The 23,268-nt window shown below is 38.7% G+C and overlaps 1 protein-coding gene across 2 annotated transcripts in view; it reads left to right on the forward strand.

Annotated features, from left to right (window-relative positions):
* Positions 1–11,718, forward strand: part of dome (cytokine receptor domeless) — a 438,464-nt gene extending 426,746 nt beyond the window's left edge. For both annotated transcript variants that reach the window (XM_070092688.1, XM_053774864.2), the window contains one exon: positions 4,807–11,718. In XM_070092688.1, the coding sequence (XP_069948789.1) occupies positions 4,807–5,925 (1,119 nt within the window). In that variant the 3' untranslated portion in view covers positions 5,926–11,718. The remainder of the gene's footprint in view (positions 1–4,806) is intronic.
* The last annotated feature ends 11,550 nt before the right edge of the window (positions 11,719–23,268 follow it).

Genomic DNA, 23,268 nt, shown 5'->3' on the forward strand with positions numbered 1-23,268 from the left:
GAACTGGTGCTCCCACAAGATACTAAGTGCTCCCAGATTTTTTTTAATACTGCGCACACTGAGTGCACAGACCCATTCTTTCATGACTAGGCGACTCAAGCCTATTGTACCAAATTTGAAGGAATGAAAAATAAAACTTTGATCTACATTCGGAGCGCTACGTGTACAAACGTAGATCTACGTTTGGACAGTTTAAGGGTTAAAGTCCCCAATGATAAATATTTTTGCTTCTGCCTTGTGTTTTTTTCCTCATGACAGCAACTTGACCTTGAGCAGTGAAATGATACACCTACCATCCGACTTACGACCGAGCTCGGTTCCGACCAACCGGTCGTAAGTCAAAATGGATGTAAGTCGAACTTTACTACTGAATATCAACAGCACATTTTTGCAATGACTTTATTTTATTGTTTTATTTTGGTATTTCATGTTTTACTTTGCTTTTTATGCTGTTAGTACTGTATTTTATACTGTAAGGTTTACCTGGAGGTTATTCCGGGGATCAACACCCCCGCGGCCCGGCCCACGACCAGGCCTCCTGATGGATCAGGGCCTGATCAGCTAGGCTGTTACTGCTGGCCGCACGCAGTCCAACGTACGAGCCACAGCCCGGCTGATCCGGCACTGACTTTAGGTATCTGTCCAGCTCTCTCTTGAAGGCAGCCAGGGGTTTATTGGCAATTCCCCTAATGCTTGATGGGAGGCTGTTGAACAGTCTTGGGCCCCGGACACTTATGGATAAACACTGTGTATAACACAAATAGTTGTTTATTTCCCAGAAATTTGGCATAAAAAACACGGTCGTAAGTCGAGTGGTCGTATGTCAAGCAGGTCATAAGTCGGATGGTAGGTGTAATGTGTTCCTAATGTTGACAGTACACCACATCATGAACTGATTTCATATGTTTTTCTTCTTCAGTGAATTATTGTATTATCTTGAAAATTCTTCTCTGGTTGCAGTGGTAACAGCTAGTAAACCACATACTCTTCATGTCTTTTCGAACTTGATATGTACACCTACCATCCGATTTACGACCTGCTCGACATATGACCATTTGACTTACGACCTTGTTTTCTATGCCAAATTTCTGGGAAATAAACAACTGTTTGTGTTGTACACAGTGTTTATCCTAAACCTTACAGTATAAAATACAGTACTAACAGCATAAAAAGTAAAGTAAAACATGAAACACCAAAATAAAACAATAAAATAGTCATTACAAAAATGTGATGTTGATATTCAGTAGTAAGGTTCGACTTACATCCATTTTGACTTACGACCGGTTTGTCGGAACCAAACTAGGTCGTAAGTCGGATGGTACCTGTATATTATGTATCCCATGAATTAGACAGTTTCATTAACATTGTGATTAATCAAACTTCAGACTAAATTGCCCACTTGTATTTTTGGCTGCAGTCACTTGCATTTCTTAGTGTCATTTGACCTGTCATAGATTTTTTTTTTTTTTTTTTTTTTTCAACAAGTCGGCCGTCTCCCACCGAGGCAGGGTGACCCAAAAAAGAAAGAAAATCCCCAAAAAGAAAATACTTTCATCATCATTCAACACTTTCACCACACTCGCACATTATCACTGTTTTTGCAGAGGTGCTCAGAATACAACAGTCTAGAAGCATAAACATATAAAGATACACAACATATCCCTCCAAACTGCCAATATCCCAAAACCCCTCCTTTAAAGTGCAGGCATTGTACTTCCCATTTCCAGGACTCAAGTCCGACTATATGAAAATAACCGGTTTCCCTGAATCCCTTCACTAAATATTACCCTGCTCACACTCCAACAGATCGTCAGGTCCCAAGTACCATTCGTCTCCATTCACTCCTATCTAACACGCTCACGCACGCTTGCTGGAAGTCCAAGCCCCTTACCCACAAAACCTCCTTTACCCCCTCTCTCCAACCCTTTCGAGGACGACCCCTACCCCGCCTTCCTTCCCCTATAGATTTATATGCTTTCCATGTCATTCTACTGTGATCCATTCTCTCTAAATGACCAAACCACCTCAACAACCCCTCTTCTGCCCTCTGACTAATACTTTTATTAACTCCACACCTTCTCCTAATTTCCACACTCCGAATTTTCTGCATAATATTTACACCACACATTGCCCTTAAACAGGACATCTCCGCTGCCTCCAACCGTCTCCTCGCTGCTGCATTTACCACCCAAGCTTCACACCCATATAAGAGTGTTGGTACTACTATACTTTCATACATTCCCTTCTTTGCCTCCATAGATAACGTTTTTTGACTCCACATATACCTCAACGCACCACTCACCTTTTTTCCCTCATCAATTCTATGATTAACCTCATCCTTCATAAATCCATCCGCCGACACGTCAACTCCCAAGTATCTGAAAACATTCACTTCTTCCATACTCCTCCTCCCCAATTTGATATCCAATTTTTCTTTATCTAAATCATTTGACACCCTCATCACCTTACTCTTTTCTATGTTCACTTTCAACTTTCTACCTTTACACACATTCCCAAACTCATCCACTAACCTTTGCAATTTTTCTTTAGAATCTCCCATAAGCACAGTATCATCAGCAAAAAGTAACTGTGTCAATTCCCATTTTGAATTTGATTCCCCATAATTTAATCCCACCCCTCTCCCAAACACCCTAGCATTTACTTCCTTTACAACCCCATCTATAAATATATTAAACAACCATGGTGACATTACACATCCCTGTCTAAGACCTACTTTTACCGGGAAGTAGTCTCCCTCTCTTCTACACACCCTAACCTGAGCCTCACTATCCTCATAAAAACTCTTTACAGCATTTAATAACTTACCACCTATTCCATATACTTGCAACATCTGCCACATTGCTCCTCTATCCACTCTATCATATGCCTTTTCTAAATCCATAAATGCAATAAAAACTTCCCTATCTTTATCTAAATACTGTTCACATATATGCTTCAATGTAAACACCTGATCTACACATCCCCTACCCACTCTAAAACCTCCTTGCTCATCCGCAATCCTACATTCTGTCTTACCTCTAATTCTTTCAATTATAACCCTACCGTACACTTTTCCTGGTATACTCAGTAAGCTTATTCCTCTATAATTTTTACAGTCTCTTTTGTCCCCTTTCCCTTTATATAAAGGGACTATACATGCTCTCTGCCAATCCCTAGGTACCTTCCCCTCTTTCATACATTTATTAAACAAAAGTACCAACCACTCCAACACTATATCCCCCCCTGCTTTTAACATTTCTGTCATGATCCCATCAGTTCCAGCTGCTTTACCCCCTTTCATTTTACGTAATGCCTCACGTACCTCCCCCACACTTACATTCTGCTCTTCTTCACTCCTAAAAGATGGTATACCTCCCTGACCAGTGCATGAAATTACTGCCTCTGTTTCTTCCTTAACATTTAAAAGTTCCTCAAAATATTCTCGCCATCTACCCAATACCTCCATCTCCCCATCTACTAACTCCCCTACTCTGTTTTTAACTGACAAATCCATATTTTCCCTAGGCTTTCTTAACTTGTTTAACTCACTCCAAAATTTTTTCTTATTTTCATTAAAATTTCTTGACAGTGCCTCTCCCACTCTATCATCTGCTCTCCTTTTGCACTCTCTCACCACTCTCTTTACCTTCCTTTTACTCTCCATATACTCTGCTCTTCTTATAACACTTCTGCTTTGTAAAAACCTCTCATAAGCTACCTTTTTCTCTTTTATCACACCCTTTACTTCATCATTCCACCAATCACTCCTCACTGTCATAGATGCGTGCACGAATTATATCACTTGAGAAAGGAATCCACTTGATCTTACTGCCGATGTTACTATATTGACAGCTACTGTACTAGTTTTGCAATTTCCCAAGCCACAATATAGGAAGCCACTAGTTTGTTGGAGGAAGTAGAGCACTGCTGAATGTATTTAAGAGAGAGAGAACCTGAATTTACTTTCCTTGAATAATTCTGCTAGTGTTCTTAACAATGACATACTGTTGCTTGATAACTACATAATTAGTGATGTATGTCAGTTCAGAATTTAAGAACTTATCATTGTATTATCATCATTTTTATCTTGATTTTTTCTTTTATTTGTGTTTCTTCAGTTGTGACAAAAACTTGTATAATTTTTCTCTCTCTCTCTCAAAATAAAAAAAAAAAAAAAAGTTGCTTACACTTAAATGAAGTAAAAAACCGTACAATAGCTTGCTTTATTAGGTCATAACACTTCTGCGTAATAAGAATGTACAGTATGTTTTGCAATCTCCTTGATATTTCACATAACAATGGAACACTACATGCTAGTGAATTCACATGAAGCAAACCCACAAAAATTCAATTAAAACATTACCATTTCATTTATCTTTCTAGAATACACTGATATACTGGCTTTTCATAAATGGCAAGACAGCTATTGAATGTGATGGTGAATAAGTTTCCTTTATGGGTTACTCTACCTCAGTAGAAGATGTGCCATTGTGTTAAAAAAAAAAAGTCTAGATTTTTGTACTTTGGTGTTTACAGACTAATAGAAGGAAAGATATGTTTGGGTGGCATGAATGACATGGACTATGGAAAGGAAGTTTAGACAATCACTGGAGACCTTTGGTGACACTTAAAATGCATTAGCAACCCAAAACTGGATTTTGGCTCAGGAGTTAATATTTTTAATATCATTATCTAAGCTTATATGTGCTCTTTTATAAAGACAAAATAGGGGTGAAGGAAATTTTGATTTCAAAGCATGAATAAAAATCAATCTTTGACCTTGCTAATTTTGCTTTACTTCACCAGATGTCTGGTATGGGTGGATATGTGTCTGTTGGGTCTGTGCCTAATTTGGCTGGAGGATTGGCAGAAGGACTACTAGCCTTACAACAGTCAACACCAAGTCTCGCTCTTGGGGCTCTGCCAGAAGTGCCTTTAGGAGCTAGACGCACTTCTACTGGATATATAAGCATGCCTGAGGCTGATGCTGATGCCATTAATCTGCCTTTGGACGTAATGAGTAATTTTGCTTTTCCTCCTGAGGGACGGGGTCAGAGTGGTCTCCCTGCTTACTCTCGGCATAATTTTTCTCACAAGAAAGCTTCAACTCCTGAACTATCACCATATACAAAGGCTGAGTCATTACCATGGTTAAACACAGGGTACGTTGCAGTAGCTCAAGCTGAGAGTGTGATGAGAGATACTCGGAGTGCTGGTGGGTATGTAGCACTTGGTGATGCTGTGGGCAGTGTAGCACTTAGTGATGGTATGGGCAGAATGAAAAGACAACCATCACTTCCATCACTTCCCTTTGGTACCAACAAATCTATAACTACACCTGATGAAGACCTTCCACCTGGTGCATACTGTAGGGTTGGTGCTCGTGGCTCACCTGATCCTCAACATGGCTCCTCCACTGGATATGTTAGTATCACTCAGGAATTAGCATCACAAACAACACCAACTGTTAGCTCTTCTTCTCCAGTTAATAAATCTGCTTATGTTACATGTGCAATGGCAGAATCCATCGCATCTCCAAAGAAAGAACCTGAGAAAGTAAATACTGACTATGTATCTGTTGGGGAAATGGGAAATGGTCATTGGGCTCATCCAATAAAGCCACCACGCACTAGCGACGAGAGCCGAGAGGTGACATCAGCACCAATAGAAGGCTCTCGGGGTCGACCTTCTCTACCAACTCGACCAAATACATCTGAAACAAACCACAACCGAGCAGGAAATAAATGGACTCCCTTAGGACCTTCTCTCTCCAAGCAAAGCTCTGGATATGTGTCTGGGAATGTATCCCAGGAGACATTAGCCTTTCATGATCCTGTAGTTATGTCACCTAAAAAGCTTTTGGCTCGAAGTCAAGAACCGCATTCAGTGGTTTACTCGCCTAACCATAAACCATCAATGGTGTGAAACCCATATTGTGGTAGGCAATTGGCTTTACCATTTTCACTTTTTAATAATTATTTGATAACTGCATTTCCATTGCAGTATGAAAAGATGTTTCCAAAGACCTTTAATAATATTACAGTATACCTTTGGATTACTTAAGAGGCAGAAGTGTCCATATCCTGGAAACAAACTTCCATATTTCCTCCAAAAACTTGTGTACTTGAAAACTTTGAGGAATGTAAATTGTATGTTACCAAATCATCAGTGCAGTGATGATCTGAAAATGGTTTGGTGAAAATGAATGAAAAAACTGTGTACCTTTAGTGTTTTCTGTAGTGACTTTGGGGATTTGTAGTGCAAATCTTTCGAGCTTTGCTAATTATTAATCCCTCTGTTATCAATGTGGTACACCTTTAGAAAGTACAAAGACTTGCTCCTGGTAGTTGGTGTTCAGCCAGCAGAATTAGATGGAATTGGATCTCCAAGATTTAAAGATGTCATTTACAAGTTAGGCATTTGGAAAAAATAGAAACAATACCCTACTGTTAATCTACCCATGTAATTTCATTGCAGAAGTTAGATATTGCAAAGAAGAATTTCATCTTAAATCTTCATACATTGAAGGAACTTCAGTGTTGTGTTAATATTAAATTTTTGTGTAACCTGAAGGGAACTTTTATAGCTTAGTGCAGTATTTATGGCTTATACTAAATTTTTATTAAGTGTTATCTGGATTTTTTTTTTATTTATTTTTTTTTTTTTGTGATGCAGAAAAAATAAAAAAAATGAGCTGAATTTTTTGAGTAGCAGTGAATAATGTTATTTTTGGCTTTCTGTTCACAATGCACTGCTTGCTGACCATGTCTTGCCAAGTTCTAGTTAAATATAAATTTTATACGAGTGGTAAATATCTCGACTTCAGAATGCAGTAAGGGTTGATCCACCTATTTTGTCGGCAAATATGTACTTGGACCCTGTGTATGGATACCAAGCACATATTCGTGGATTGTGTACAAAACAAGATGGTTGCAGTAAGTTTAATCTTAATACCAACCTCCGTCTCTGCTGGCAGTTCAAAATGAACCACTACTGCTTAGGGTGATTGATAGTCAGATATTAGGACCTGCACAGGAGATAACTGATTTGTAGTCCTAAGCTGGTTATGTCCCCTTAGCTCAGTGCCAAGTAGTTATTCATGTTTTGAGATTTTAAGCTACATTTCCCAATGCTCAATATGTCTCAGTTTCAATACTCAGTTTGCATATGTATGGGAGAATTATGGATCCAGTTGCTTATTTTTGTTACTGTGTAGCATTATGTACAAGTATATTATTATATTCATGGGAAAGTGCTAAACCCATAAAGGTCATGCGGCGCCTGGGAATTGGGAGGTAATCAGGCATGATTTGAAGAAGGGGAGAATAGCTCCAATTCCTTGAATCAAGAGCTCTTCACCAGCATCAAAATACCCTGTTGATGGGTAAGGGTAGAAAAGATTTATTAGTACATCTCATCTTGGTTTCTCATTTAAACAGTATCAGAAGAGATACATAGTAATCAAGTACCCAATTTATTAAAATTTTGATGAGAAATGTTACTATACAACATTAATTTACAAGTAGAGTACATTGTTTCTGATACAAATTTTGTGAGAAACAAGGTGGTATGTAGAAAACCCAGATGCATCTTTGAGACACAGTAGCACAATCATGTTGTGTTTGAGAATGTTTATTGCATGTTCTTTACTTGTTATTTGTTCATGTATATTGTGTATGTTAAATTACTGCCCAATGTTCATATATTTCAACTTACCGCCCATAAAAACTAAAACTGTCATCGTTCATGCACCACACTGGCTTTGTTTTTTATCGCACATTAATGAAAATCAAAACTAATGTCCAAACCAAGAACATACTATGTTTATTGTAGTGTAGTCAGACATTCATATAGATAACTTTTCTCATAGCTAATCAGTCACCTCTGTTGACCCAGTCCATTGTAGAAGTCAACAAAGAGTATCATAACAGTACCCTGTGATACATCATTAACATCAGCTTAAGGTTAAGTATCCTAAGAGTGCTCCTTCCATAGAGCAGTAAGTGGAAAATGTACTCAAATTAATGCAGCATGTCCATAAAGTCCTTTTCTGATTTAATGTTTTTTTGCAACATAGTGGCACTATGAAAAGGCAATTTTCTGCATTTATTAGATGAGCTAATAACAGTTTTTATACAACTTCATAGTTGTCTAATTTATGCTACTTTAACATGTGCACTTCGAGTGGCCCATGACTCGTCTAACTGATGCTGCAGTTTATTCAACATATATTGGCCAACTGAATGTTTTAATGCCAGCAGCTAGTACTGTATCTAGAAAATATAATCTTTCAAAAATCCCTACAAGAAGTGTAATGGGGCAGGGCAGTGTGGGGACATAGATGAGGCCATCATGCCCAGTCCATCTACCAGGGAACTTCATGCTATGATAATTCTGCTACTGTATGAAGAAAACTGTGTTTTCATGTCTTTTACCAAATTGTTGCAATGGATTTTTGAAACAAGAAAAGGACTGTTGAAACCCTGTCTTTGCTGCACATAAGAATTTAGATTAATAGGTTTTGTTTATGGTTATACAATTTATACTGCTTTTAAGAGTTTATACTGATTTCAAAAGTTAAATATTTTACTATAAAATTTTGTTTGTGTGTACTGAAAATTTTTTTTTTAATAATCATTTTGGAATTTAATATTTTCAAAATTACAAAAGTATACCTAGTATACATATAAATATTAAACATGCTTCAGTAGTTAAGTCACCTTAAAATATTAGTGATAATTCGAGACAGTATTAATATTAGGCCAGACTAAAAATAGACACCTAATCTACAAACAAAATCTGACAACAGTTTAATTAGCAGTTGTTATAAGTGCATTATGTTGGGTGTATGTATTGCTTCAAGATTATTACCTAATACTATTATATTTTATTTATGAAGGTGATTGTGATGGCCACAAGAAACATGTATTAATTTTACAGTCCCTTAAAAATACTCAGTGTTATTTGAAATTTTTTTGGTACCAACTTTATTTTCAGAAAGAAAAAAATATTTATTTTCAAAGAGAAAAACAATTACTTTTTATTGCATGAGTTAGAAAATAATAAAATTATTATACAGTATTTATATCTTTATACAAACAACTTAAAAAATCAAGTGTATAATTTAAATAAATTTGTTTACCAAATTAATAACTATTTTTCAGAAAGAAAAATATCTTTTCTTATTATTATAGACAGTACTATAAGTGCCACTATGGATAAGGTGCTTTTGAGGATGTCCTTCAAGTTTCACACCATTGGGTCTACCACTAACAGAATAGGTGTCCCCCTGGACATAGTCTCCCACTTCTTGAATGTTTTTTTCTTCCATGGAGCTCAATAACAATTGATAATTCATTTTGAGTATTCAGCAAAAATGCACACTTAGGAGAGAAACCTTAAGATGATGTGTTGGTCTTAATGATCCAGAACATATTCATAACGTTCCTCTCCTCTCTCTCTCTCTCTCTCTCTCTCTCTCTCTCTCTCTCTCTTTTTTTTTTTTTTTTTTTTTTTTTTTTTTTTTTTTTTTTTTTTTTTATAGAATTGTTCCAACCACTGTATTGTAATTTTTTATTCTTTTGTTTTGAGTGTACTTGTGACCATGTCATTACATTTCTTAAAAATAATAATGATGTATCTGGCAATTTTTTATTTTCTATTATATTTATATGCATTAGTTTTTACAGTATGGTATTATAACTTGATAAGTAACTAGACTGTTATTTGGTGAACCTCTTAGATAAAAGATGGGATATTCTATTAAATAAGATTAATTTGATGTTGTGTAGAGGATAAGGAAAAGATTATAATTACTCGAGATAATGTCATAGTGTATGTGATAAGTAAATTTATCAAGTTATGTAAATGATGTACAGAATGATACTTTGCATGTCATTGTACAAATCCAAATCTCAAAAAATATATACGCTTTTTTTTATAGGATTATAAATGCTGTGTTTATCAAATTGATTTGTACGGAAAAAAAAATGTTGGGTAAAATTAAATTTATGGTAACTCGTCTAATTTTTTAAAAGAGAAAGTTATTTATGTCAGTGGATTATTGTCTCTGAGAGACGATCAAATCATATACTACAACAATTCGTAAAGTCTAGTCCTGAACTGTAACTTTGTACAAAGATATTCTGAATGGAGTTCTGTAAGTTTTTACCATCAGTAATTGAACAGTCTCTTATATACTGTATATGCAACTCTTACTCCCTTTGATATAACTAAAAATCTCTGACTTGTATTATATTCATCAGGCAGTCACATTTGGAGTAAAACATCAGGTGATTGCTACAGACACTAGTCACAAGAGCCATTTTGAATGTTTATGTAGGAGACCTTGTGACAGTTTATTTTATACTTTAACTAATCAGATACATTATTTTGGCATTACTAAAAACTAGCTTGAAAGTGTTAATGTAAGAGATTTTGCTGTTTATGAAATATAAAAGGTATGTTCTTAAGCCATATTCCTTTTTGTTCACAAAGCTAACTGTCTTATAACTGCTAAAAGTTTATGCAAATATTGATGAATTATATGAGGTTAAATATAATTTTAAGGAGATGATACCAATTGACAGTTTGGCAACTCTGTAAATAGTTGTTGAAATAGATAAATTGGTTATGATCACCCAAGTGTGTACTAAACCTTATGTAACACTTCAAAATTTGTGCCAAAGTGACAAGTGGCAAATGAACAAGAGATATCTCTGTGTAGCTTCTGACTCTAGCCTAAGACTTATTCTCTGTCAGAATTTACAATATTTTTGTATGTTTTTTTTTTTTTCATAAAAATAGTAAAAATTGGATTACATAATTATAAAACTGTGTACTTTAAATTTATATGAAGTTTTATGTATGAGCAAATTTATCATCCAGTAATGTATTATCTTCAGAGATTATTGTGTATGAGTAATCAAGAGTTTTAAGGAAAATTCTTGTAGATATGATGTTGGTGGTAAGATAGTGTAATGCAAATATGAATTTGCTGGCTTTTTTCCTCCCGTGCCCTCCCCCATTTCTGTGACATCCAGTTTGTCATACGACCACAAAGCTCTTAAGGGGCATGCTTGTTTGGCATACTGTAAATAAGTGATATATCCAAGATAATTCCCTCCCACATTTTTTACACAGGCTCATGATAATGTGTGCTGGGTAGAATAATACATCTCATTTTCATGGTAGGATAAAAGGTGACTTTGATGGTGTGCAAGAGAAATCGATGCTTTTTAGTTGAGCAGCATTACCGCAAGTCTACCGTAATCATCCCACACTTTCCTGCGTCTTCCTTCTCCCTCTTCCCAATGAACCTCAATTCCCATGAGATTATTGATTTGTTGTTACTGTTTACAAGTCTGTGGTAACTGCATTAAGGTTACTAAAAATGTTGAATGCTCCCTCTGATAAAGGTCTACAAACAGGGAATTTTAACTTTAAATTGTTCTTTAATAATGCTTGTTTGCACGAACTTATGGAATTGACATTAAGCTTTATTAAATTACTGTTTTTAGTTTAAATTTCCTGATTGGAGCATGTAGCCTATATGGATATTCTCTATGGACATGTGCTGTAGAAATTCAGTGTAGATTTTTGGCTGTTGGACATACCATGTGGTTTGTGTGCAACATAATCTAGTGCTAAAATGTAATTAATACAATGTAAACAGTTAAAAAATGTATGTACAAAGATTGAAAATATTTTATTGGAAAATGTGTTTATTTAATCCTGATAGAAATATGTTTGACATTTTAATTTTATTATAATGGACTAAATTTGAACATATTAAAAGCAGTGAAGTTACTCAGAATTGCCAGACATTTTTCCGAGTTCTCTAGCTGGATTTGATGAAATTCTGAGAGCATTATTCAAGGTCATTTACTAGACTTAGCCAGTATTTTTGCAGCTGAGTTGCTGTTCACTGTCATTCGGGGTCATTTCACACTCCCATAGTACTTTACAGGCTATCCAGAAATTTTATTACCCTCATCCTATCTTCCTACATATAGAATTTTCATTGTGATGCATTTCTTTAGACACCATTTTTTGCTGGGTCCCTGGACACCTTGATGTCTGGGGCAACAAACAGATAGACTCTGCTTCTCAGTCAGCTGTTTGTGACCACCTCCCATTGTCATATAGGGGTATTCCTTTTTCACCATTTTTCAGCAATCTTTTGACGTCCTCACAACCATTGGCAACAACAGTGGTCCAAGTTGGTCCACAATAAATGTTTGGGTTTCTGGCCATCCCCTTACCAATGCTGTTACGTTTGGAAGACTGCTTTTCTGCCTGTGTATCAGCCACATGTCTAACGGACATTTCATGGAAAAATGCCCGACACCATTCTACAAAGATTGTTGGGTTGCATTGTCAGCTCACTGTGTCTTAATAGATTGTTCTGTGTATCAGAGGACATGCAGAATTCACTTCCAGTCTCCACTGCCCTAACACACACTACCTGACTTTCTCACAGAAAGTTCCACCTTTGACCTAGATTCTTCGACTTTATTACTTTTTTATATTTATTATTCTAATGGATAAAGACTTTGCAAACATCCTTTGGATGTTAGCATCCTGAACAATGGGCCCCTGACCTATCATAATGTTGATTCAGATGTCTTCTTGGAAATAGAGCTTTATTTGTTCCAGCTCTGCTTATTGGACTTCAAGCGATTTATTCTTCTGAGCTTTACATGGTAGGGATTTTCTCCTTCAGTGGTCAGAATATTTCACTCCTGTTGACCCTCCATGGTGCAAGCTGGAGGTGGCAGACTGGCAACTGAGGCTCCGGGAGAGATCTTTTGTGACCTTGGTGATTTTTCCGATATGCAGGGGCCTAATGACTAGTTCTCGTGTGACAGCAGCAGCTAAGATTTTTTGGTCAGTCCCATGGTGGAATAAGGACTGAGAAGAACTGCCAAATTGTATGTATGGGTTATTTGCCTCAGGGATCACTATTCACTGGTTAATAGGCTGATGTACTGTACCAGTCAGGGATTGGCCACGAGGTGGAAGGTGTTCAGAAATGCTCACTGTGCATCTTGAATTTGTTACATGGAGAGTGTTGATTCCGGTTTTCCTCCCAGATGGATATAGCATAAGATCAGAAAGATTTCTGGCAAGTACTAATCTAACTGGACTAATCTTTAGTTGCCCCCTTTATATGTACATCTAGCATCTAACTTTTCTCTTACCCCTTGAGAGGTTCCAACAGTTTGTCTGTTCTTCCTCACTTGTGTGTGTGAAAGTTTAGATGCCTACAGTGGTATCTCGCTCCGTTTTTCTTAACCACTTCCAGTCTCATTCTCGGGCCGTTGCAGTTGACATTGACGGTTCTAAATCCTCTGACGGTGTCGGGTTTGCAGTAGTGTTCCCGGACAGTGTTGCACGAGGTCATTTATTAGACTAGTATCATCTTCACAATTATCCATATTGTGTCCAGGCCTACCTCATCATTTGTGGAAGTCTTGGATTCCTTGGTACTAAGCTTTGCAAGCTTTCAAAAAATTTAATTTGCCTCATCCCCAAGGTCTTTGTATACAACCTTGGTTATGCTGCATTTTTAGAAAAAACAAAGAAATTATTTTCTGCTGGGTACCTGGGCAGTTGATGTTAGGGCATTGAGCAGGCAGACTCTGCAATCATTGGCAACAACGTTGGTCTGAATTGATTCATAATAAATTACACACTATCAGGCTGAGTTTAGGATCCTGGTCATCTTATTGATGTCGTAGATGGGAGACTGCTTTCCCCATTTTCACATCGGGTGCACATTTCTCACTCTTGGGTACCTCGTGGAGAGGTGCCCAGTTTCACTGCTGACTGTCAGGTTTCAATTTCAGTTTGCTATATTCTTTTGAATAGTGCAGTCTATCATCGAGCATGCAGAATATACCATTGACATCCTCACTGCTCTAACACCTACTTTATCTTCTCTCCTTTGCTGACAGCCCCACCTTTGACACAGACTCCCTCTTTGACAGCAACATGTTTATTACACAACCTTTGATTATACTTCCTTTAGCACTCCTCACTGCCCTTACTAACTACCCTTCAGTGCTGTATGACTGGTGGTTTAGAACTTAGTTTTGATTATAATTACTGCTGAGCTCACAGGGGTATGCAAACTGCATATTTTGACTACCGATGCAGAAAGACCCAATTTACTCCCAACTATGAGACCTGAAAATATAACCCTGTATCTTATGACGGGTTAAGCAAAAACCTGGTTATTTGAGATAGTGTATATCCCTGTGTCTTATGGCTACTTGCGACTTATGACTGGTAACATACAGTACTTCCCAAGCCCACTGCCCAGCTTTTTCCATCAAGGCCCCTCAAGGCCTTGATGCTGGTGAGGGGCTCTTGATCTAGATAACTGGATCTGTGTTCCAGTTCTTTGAATTGAGCCTGAATATCTTCCATCCCCCCCCCCTCCACAGGTGCTGTATAATCCTATGGGTTTAGCGCTTCCTCCTTGATTATACATAATTTCCATCAAGGTCAGGTTGTGATGACCCTTGGGTGACCAACACTTTTGCTGAAGGTTTTTCCCATGTATCGAGCATCAGCAGTTACAGTCCTGAATTCCAGGCTTGGGCTTCAGGAAACGTTTTTTTCCACGTGATAGAAGACCCTGGGATGTCTTGCGAGCTGTTATCTGGGATGCAGTTGTCTACCCTATTGGTATGACCCTCCATGGCTCCAGGGAAGGACCTCTAAGGTGGGCTCCTTGCAGCGGTAAAGAGGCTATCGATCTGAGGAATTGGACCTCTTTGTCTTCCTCCGACCGAACCTAATTACCCCCCCCCCAGTACTCCCTTCCCTACCCCATACTCCCCATGCAACAATCTATTCCTCTGCAATATTCTAATTCTTCCTTACACACCGTTCTCTCCACACATTAACTTTACTGATCCTCAAAGCCCATAGGTTTTATCGTTTCTTATTGTTATTTTTATTTCTGTTCATAATGTCTTTTTTACAATGGAATATTCGTGGCCTTAGGGGTAATCGAGGAGAACTCCAATTGTTGCTCTCCCGGTTGTCCCCTGTATGTGTTGGGTTGCAAGAGCCCAAAATTCGTTCCGCTGTCATTTGTCCCATTTCGGGCTACTTGCTAATACATTCTTCCGATCCTTTACCTGATGAATTATTTAATGAAAGCGCACTTCTTGTATGTGTTGATATACCGTATCGACAATTTATTCATTTCCCGCTGCATTATACTGCAGCTCGTTTTACACTGATGGTTAACAGTTTGATCTCTCTATCTTTCTCCCTCCTGTGCATTCTGGATCTCTGATATCACATTTTAAATTTCATCTCTACCACCGCTTATATTGTTGTTGGGTGATTTTAACACTCGCCATCACCTGTGGGGAGGGTCCCACTGTGACTCGTGGTGATCAGTTGGTGACTTCTCACATCTTATCCTATTCATGTTTTAAACACGGCTGCTCCTACCCATTTTGACTTGTACTCGGTCTCTCTCCTGCATTGATCTTTCTGTCTGTTCCTTGCTCATTGCACTTGGTCTCGCATGGTTTTTTCTTCCAGATTTACACGATAGTGATCACTTTCCCATCCTTCTTACTTCTACATATGCTTGACCATTTTGTAGCCCTCGTTGGCAATTTGCTCGAGCAGATTGGGACTTATACTCCCATCTTACTGGCTGTTGTGAGGATCCCCTTTAGTCCTCTATTGATGAACTGGCATACCACTTTTTGACCTTGGTCCTAACTGTGGCGACGCGTTCTATCCCCTAAACCTCAAGTAGGCATTCTCAGGCATGCGTACCTTGGTGGTCTCCTACGTGCGCCTGTGCAATGCGTTTAAAACGTGCTGCATGGGGCCGTTATCAATATAATCATACCGCGGAGCGTCTGTTGGATTTTAAGCAGGCAAGTGCAGCTGCTCGCCGCATCATCTGTGACGCTAAGTGCATTTGTTGGCAAGACTACGTGTCTACCATTAACTCGTCTTCTCCTATGTGCATGATTTGGAAAAAGGTGCAGAAATTGTGTGGTAAGTACACTCCGGACCCAGCTTTCATTTTGCAGGTTGCTGGAGTTGATGTCACAGAACCCTTAGAAGTTGCCACAACATTCGGGAACTATCTTGTCCATATCTCCCAAGGGCTTCACCTCTGTCCCTCATTTCTTGCATCTAAACCTACCAAAGAGCAATTGCCTTTAGATTTCTCCTCCGATGGATTGGAGCCATATAACGTACCTTTTACTCTTCAAGAACTGGAGTCCATGCTTTCCACTTGCTGGCCGTCGGCACCAGGACCTGATGATATCCACATCAGTATGCTTCAACATCTCCATTCTATGGCCCTTGCCGCTCTTTTACATGTTTTCAATCTAATTTGGATGCGAGGGGTTCTACCTCAACATTGGAAATCGGCTATTGTACTACCGTTTCACAAGCCAGGCACCTCGGGACTTGACGCCTCTCACTATTGTCCCATTGCCTTGACCAGTGTGGTCTGCAAGGTGATGGAACAATTGGTGAATAAAAGTCTGATGTGGTTCTTAGAGACAGTAGCCTTTCCCCTCACCAATATGCTCCACTTAGATATGTATATTCGCAATGCCTTTGCTAACAACCACTCGTGCCATCGCAGTGTGCACCAATGGTTCTAAGTCTTCTGATGGCATCGGATTCGCAGCAGTATTTCCGGACAGTGTCGTGCAAGGACATTTATCCTCGGCTTGCATTTTTATGGCTGAATTGTATGCCATTCTTGTAGCACTTATCCATATAGCACCTATGCCTGTGTTGCCATTTGTGGTCGTTTCAGATTCCTTTAGTGCTTTACAGCCTATATGGAAAATTTGATACACCTCGCCCCCTAGTTCTTCGTATCCAACCTCTAGCAAACACAAAGATATTGTTTTCTGCTGGGTCCCTGGTCATGTTGACGTACAGGGCAATGAACAGGCAGACACTGCTGCACAGTCAGCAGTACATGACCTCCCAGTTTCATATTGAGGTGTTCCATTCACAGACTATTTTCCTGAAATTGCTACCCACCTTCACACCCATTGGCATTGGTCAGATCTGCTCCATAACAAACTTCATTCTATTAAACTGAGTATAGGTTTCTGGCCGTCTTCTTGTCATCAGTGTTGGGGTTGGGAGACTACTCTCTCCCGTCTTCGCATCGCCCATACTCGTCTTACTCATGGGTATCTCATGGAGAGGCGCCCTGTTCCTCTGAGAATTGTCACGTTCCAGTATCTGTTAGCCACATTCTGTTGGATTGTCCACTATCAACAAGCACGCAGAATTTACCTCCGTCGTTGTCTCCGCTCTGCTGCCCTTTTTTTTACCTTCCCTTCTTGCTGATGGACCCTTCTTCAATCCAGACTCTCATTGACTTTTTGACAGTGATTTACTACACAAACTCTGATGATGCCTCTAGCATTCTCCTCCGTCCTTCCAACCTTAATCTCTTGCTACCCTCTACCCCTGCACTATCCAGTGCCCTGCTGCACTCCATACCCTAATAATCATCCCTTTCCCTCTTGCCACCCATTTTCCCTGCATACTTCCCTGCTTATGTTGTGGTCCTTATCGTAAAGAGGAGCCCTTCGCTCGTTTTATGAGGCTTCCTCTGCCGTTTGGTGATTGAATGCAGGTTGCTCTCCTGGAATGTCAGTGTTGTATAACCCTTGTGAGCTTGGTATTTAGTTTTGATTATAATAATCTCCTGGAATGTGGTCTTGATGTGTCTGATATCAGATAGCGTCTGCAATCCTTGGCCAGTGCCAAGGTTCGCCAATGTAGGTAAAAGATGGGGACCAATAAGTGTCGAGGCCCGGTGATGACCTTGGCTAATTTTAATGTTCATGATTTTGTCTGTGCTTCAGAGAAAGGTCTTTAATATTAGGTCAAAGAGTGAAGTTGGTGTTGGCTTTCCTGAGATTGTTTCTATCCACCCTAAAATCCAAAAGATCCACGTGTTAGCCGATCCCCATTTTCTTTCTTTTGATGACTACTTTAACACGAGTTCAAGGAGAGATCTTTCTGTGAACTTTTCCTCGTATTGTCATTGTGTTTTTCGACAGATTTTTTTTTACCTGGCAATATGAAGTCCTATCCTAAATCCATTAAATTTTTTTCTCAATGCCTTTTTGTTTTTGTTAATTTATTTTTGCACCAAAAACAGCTTTTTGGAGCTGCTATACTTTAAAGATCAAGTCTGTGTGTGTGTTCCCTATTTATCTAGTGTTTCCAATGAATATAATAGACTTTCCCCTAACTTCATTCCATCGAAGGCATAACACAGGGTGTGTACTTTCAACGATATTGCTTCTAATTTCTATCAACAGGAGTGGATTTTTTTTTTTGTAATGATAAAAACTTTCATCATTTTTTTTTTTTATATTTTATTGAAAATCATATACATTGCATAAGTTACACATACAATGCCACGTATTTAATCATGTTTTAATAATGCAATTAACCCATCCATTACACATCTATTGCTTTTAAAATATGTACAAAGAAAGTTAATGATTGACAATGTTCCTCGACTTTCCTCAATTTTCCCATAACTAACAAAATAACCTAATATCTTGCACTTTGATTCTCATGTCCTACACACACTTTCAGACATGAACTGTTTGTCTTCCCCCCACCTAGTTTACACATCATATTAATATTTTCACAGAACATTACACTACGCGTCCATACAGACTATATAGAAAATTCATCATTAACAATCCATTACAAAACTCAGTTTAAACATGTTACGAATTACACACCTTTTTACACACCATAAAAAGGCGTCCACATCATGCCTTCTTAATCCAGACCCTAAGACCAATACTCGTATCAGATACACATGTTCCCTAGTATATTTTAGACCTGTTGGTATATTTCCATCACCATCGAACCCAAGCTCCCTTAAACATTCCTGTTCCACCTCTAGGCTCGTTACAAAATCACATGTACCACTATATACAATTTTTTCATGTCATTCCCCTATCCCTGTTGCAAATACTACAACAGCCTGCAATTCACCATAAGAAAAATTCCCCCAACCCTCCACAATTGTACACAACAATGTTGTTCGTCTGTGACTTCAAAACAAATTTCACCCACAGAATCCTATAACATACCTTCACGTACACATAACTAAGGCATATAAAACCTAATGCACACAAACTACGTGAAAAACAAGGACACAGGCGATATATATATATATATATATATATATATATATATATATATATATATATATATATATATATATATATATATATATATATATATATATATATATATATATATGCGCAATAAGATTACAGTAAACAGGTAATTTCAGAATATGCAAAACAAAGAATAGAGAAATTCCAAGAGCTTTCGTGACTACTCACATTATCAAGGAACAATGAAAGTAATGCATCAAAGGAAGGCATATAAAAGGGTCTAGCCCACACCTCTCTATCACATCCCACAACAAAGTAACACCTGACGCACAACTCATAAAAAAGGGAACACTACAGCAGGCCTGCTGGCCCAACTAGATGGGTCCTTCACACAACCCACCAACAAACTATTATTGTTATAATAAAAAAGAAGTGCTAACCCACAAGGGCTATACAGCGCTGCAGGGTAGGGAAGGAACAGGGCCGGATTACCGCATAGGCAAACTAGGCATTTGCCTAGGGCCCCGCGCATTTGGGGGCCCCGTGGTCCAAGGGGTTCAGGGGCTCATCCAAGACTGCGCACATGGTGCAAGTGCAAAGGGGTCCCTACCTAAAAAGTTCAAGTGTTTGGAGAGTAAAATTGATTTTTAAAAATTTATCAAAACAAAAATAAATAATGAAATAAAATAAAATAAAAATAAATAAACCTAACCATATATGGCAACACTCAACACGCCTTTGTTTACATCAGAACAGCTGTGTTTTCCCGCTAATGGGTGAGTATGGGAGATTCCTCTCCAATTTTCTGTAGTAATTACACGTTATCTAGACTTGTACTGTGACAAATTAACTGAAGTGTTGTTGATAGACATTGATGTGTATGGATAAATGTTTGTTTTCGCCTCTAAATGTTAAGGGAGGTACCTGATAGGGTTACTTGACCAGTAAAGACGCATGGACCAGTAAAGGCGCATTTTTGGTAAAAATACTATAAAGAAAAACCTAAAAACGCAAACTGACTTCCGTTTGTAGGTTTTAAAAGCACTTTGTCCTGTCTTTAAGTCTTTATCATTTCAATAACAGATCTCAATTGATTGATGTTCTACATCACTTCCGTCGCAAATGCTTAGTTTTCAAGTTGCGACGGAAGTGATGTAGAACATCAATTAATTTACTACATATTTCCCCAGAAACACATAAGCCACATCAGAAAATCGTTGGTTGGGTGAAACTGAAATTTTTCCCTGCATTCTTTAATTCTCATGTCCTTATCTATGGTGGTAGGCCATATATCATGCAAAACATAATGATTAGTTTAGTTATGAAAATGGTAATATAAATACCATTGTGCATTGTTCTTGGACTCAGTATGATTTCTGTTTAAGTAAATTGGAGATCAAGGAGGATGAATTAGTAAAATATTCGTAGCCCAAATCACTAACCTAATCTATGGTAAAAGTTCTGTATATGACTCCTTTCTGGTAACGTTTTGAATTTTTAGATGCGCAGCCAGAGGAAAGGGGGCTACAAGGGCCATATCCCCCCAATTGACAGAAAAAAAAATTAATAATTAAAAAATTAATAATTGATAATGAAAAATTTGTATTTGCATGATTACAGACAGTGATACATCCTCATTATGGCATCTCGTGAACGTGATGTTGGACGTTCTTATGCGAGTGGGTCACAGAAAAGAAAGAAGAAAATTCAAGAAGAAGAACAGAAAAAGAAAGATGTAGGAAGCTGCAGAAAGATCACAGACATGCTCACGAAAACAGTTTCTGATGTTACCAGTCCAGTTGAATCTGCAGATACGTCAGATCATACAGGAAGCCCTCCCTCCATTATTTCTCAGCCAGCATCTACTTCTTTTGTGTCTCCTCTCAATGTCTCAACGGACATTTCATCCACAGGATTTGTCTTAAAAGATCCTGCCTCATGGCGAAATGTAATCCCAGATTCTCTACGTAATGCTTTCATTGCAGAAAACTTCAGTCAAACTCTGAACATTGACTTTAGGAAATCAGCAAGGATTTATGATGATGGAAGTCGTCGTTGTTTAAAGTCATCTATGTTTTATAGGAAGCTTGCAAATTCAGAAACTGTGAAAAGATCACCCCTCAAGGAAGGTTCCTTGATGTTGGTGAGGGGCTCTTGATTTAGGGAATTGGATCTGTGCTCCAGTTCCCCGAATTAAGCCTGAATGCCTTCCACATCCCCCCCCAGGCGCTGTATAATCCTCCGGGTTTAGCGCTTCCCCCTTGATTATAATAATAATGTGAAAAGATCATGGATGGTATACTCTGAAAGCTCAGGAAAAGTGTACTGTTCAGCATGCAAGCTATTTTCTACCAAAGAAAATACCTTCACACAGGGGTTCAATGACTGGAAAAATTCCAAGCGTTTCGAGGAACATGAAAACAGCACCACTCACAGGAGCTGCATTTTAGCCAGTGTATTTCGTGCACAGAAAAAAGGCTTATTGGATTCTCATTTGGAAAATCAAACTGAAAAAGAGCGCACTTATTGGAGAAAAGTTCTAGAAAGAGTTGTTGCTGTTGTAAAATTCTTAGCTCTAAGAGGACTTGCTTTCCGTGGAGAAAATGAGGTTTTTGGTTCGGAAAACAATGGCAATTTCCTAGGGATCATAGAACTGTTAGCACAATTCGATCCATTCTTAGCAAATCATGTATCACGCCTTGGGAATGCAGGAAGAGGCACTGTATCTTACATGTCATCTACTATATGCAATGAATTTATTGAACTGATGACTAAGAAGGTCCTCAATAACATCATAGCAGCTGTGAAAACTGCAAAATACTTTGCAATAAGTGTAGATTCAACACCAGATATTTCACATACAGATCAATTGACATTCATTGTTAGCTTTGTCGACTCCAGTGGTAAGCCTGTAGAGCGCTTTATAAAATTCATTCCTCTTTCAGGCCATGATGGAGAAACAATGATGAATGTAGTACTGGATACTCTGCTTGAACATGATCTCTCTATTATGGATTGCCGTGGCCAGAGCTACGACAATGTCGGGTAAATATATTGGATTGCAAGCCCGTATCAAGCAAATCAACGCACTTGCTGAATATGTGCCCTGCTCAGCACATTCTCTTAATCTTGTTGGGTCATGTGCTGCGGAGTGTTGTGTCTCTGCAGTTTCATTTTTTGGACTTTTACAAGCACTCTTTAATTTTTTCTCTGCTTCAACGCATCGGTGGAGTATACTCAAGTCAACCATTCATGGAGATGTCATAAAATCATTATCAACAACAAGGTGGTCAGCGCAGCATGATGCAACACATGCTTTGAAAGACAGCTTTGCTGAAATACGTTCTGCTTTGATCCAAATACCTGGAGTTTACCTGGAGAGTGTTCCGGGGGTCAACGCCCCCGCGGCCCGGTCTGTGACCAGGCCTCCTGGTGGATCAGAGCCTGATCAACCAGGCTGTTGCTGCTGGCTGCACGCAAACCAACGTACGAGCCACAGTCCGGCTGGTCAGGAACCGACTTTAGGTGCTTGTCCAGTGCCAGCTTGAAGACTGCCAGGGGTCTGTTGGTAATCCCCCTTATGTATGCTGGGAGGCAGTTGAACAGTCTCGGGCCCCTGACACTTACTGTATGGTCTCTTAACGTGCTAGTGACACCCCTGTTTTTCATTGGGGGGATGTTGCATCGTCTGCCAAGTCTTTTGCTTTCGTAGTGAGTGATTTTCGTGTGCAAGTTCGGTACTAGTCCCTCTAGGATTTTCCAGGTGTATATAATCATGTATCTCTCCCGCCTGCATTCCAGGGAATACAGGTTTAGGAACCTCAAGCGCTCCCAGTAATTGAGGTGTTTTATCTCCATTATGCGCGCCGTGAAGGTTCTCTGTACATTTTCTAGGTCAGCAATTTCACCTGCCTTGAAAGGTGCTGTTAGTGTGCAGCAATATTCCAGCCTAGATAGAACAAGTGACCTGAAGAGTGTCATCATGGGCTTGGCCTCCCTAGTTTTGAAGGTTCTCATTATCCATCCTGTCATTTTTCTAGCAGATGCGATTGATACAATGTTATGGTCCTTGAAGGTGAGATCCTCCGACATG

The sequence above is a fragment of the Cherax quadricarinatus genome, chromosome 40, assembly GCF_038502225.1.
Source record: "Cherax quadricarinatus isolate ZL_2023a chromosome 40, ASM3850222v1, whole genome shotgun sequence".
In the NCBI taxonomy this organism is placed as follows: Eukaryota; Metazoa; Arthropoda; class Malacostraca; order Decapoda; family Parastacidae; genus Cherax; species Cherax quadricarinatus.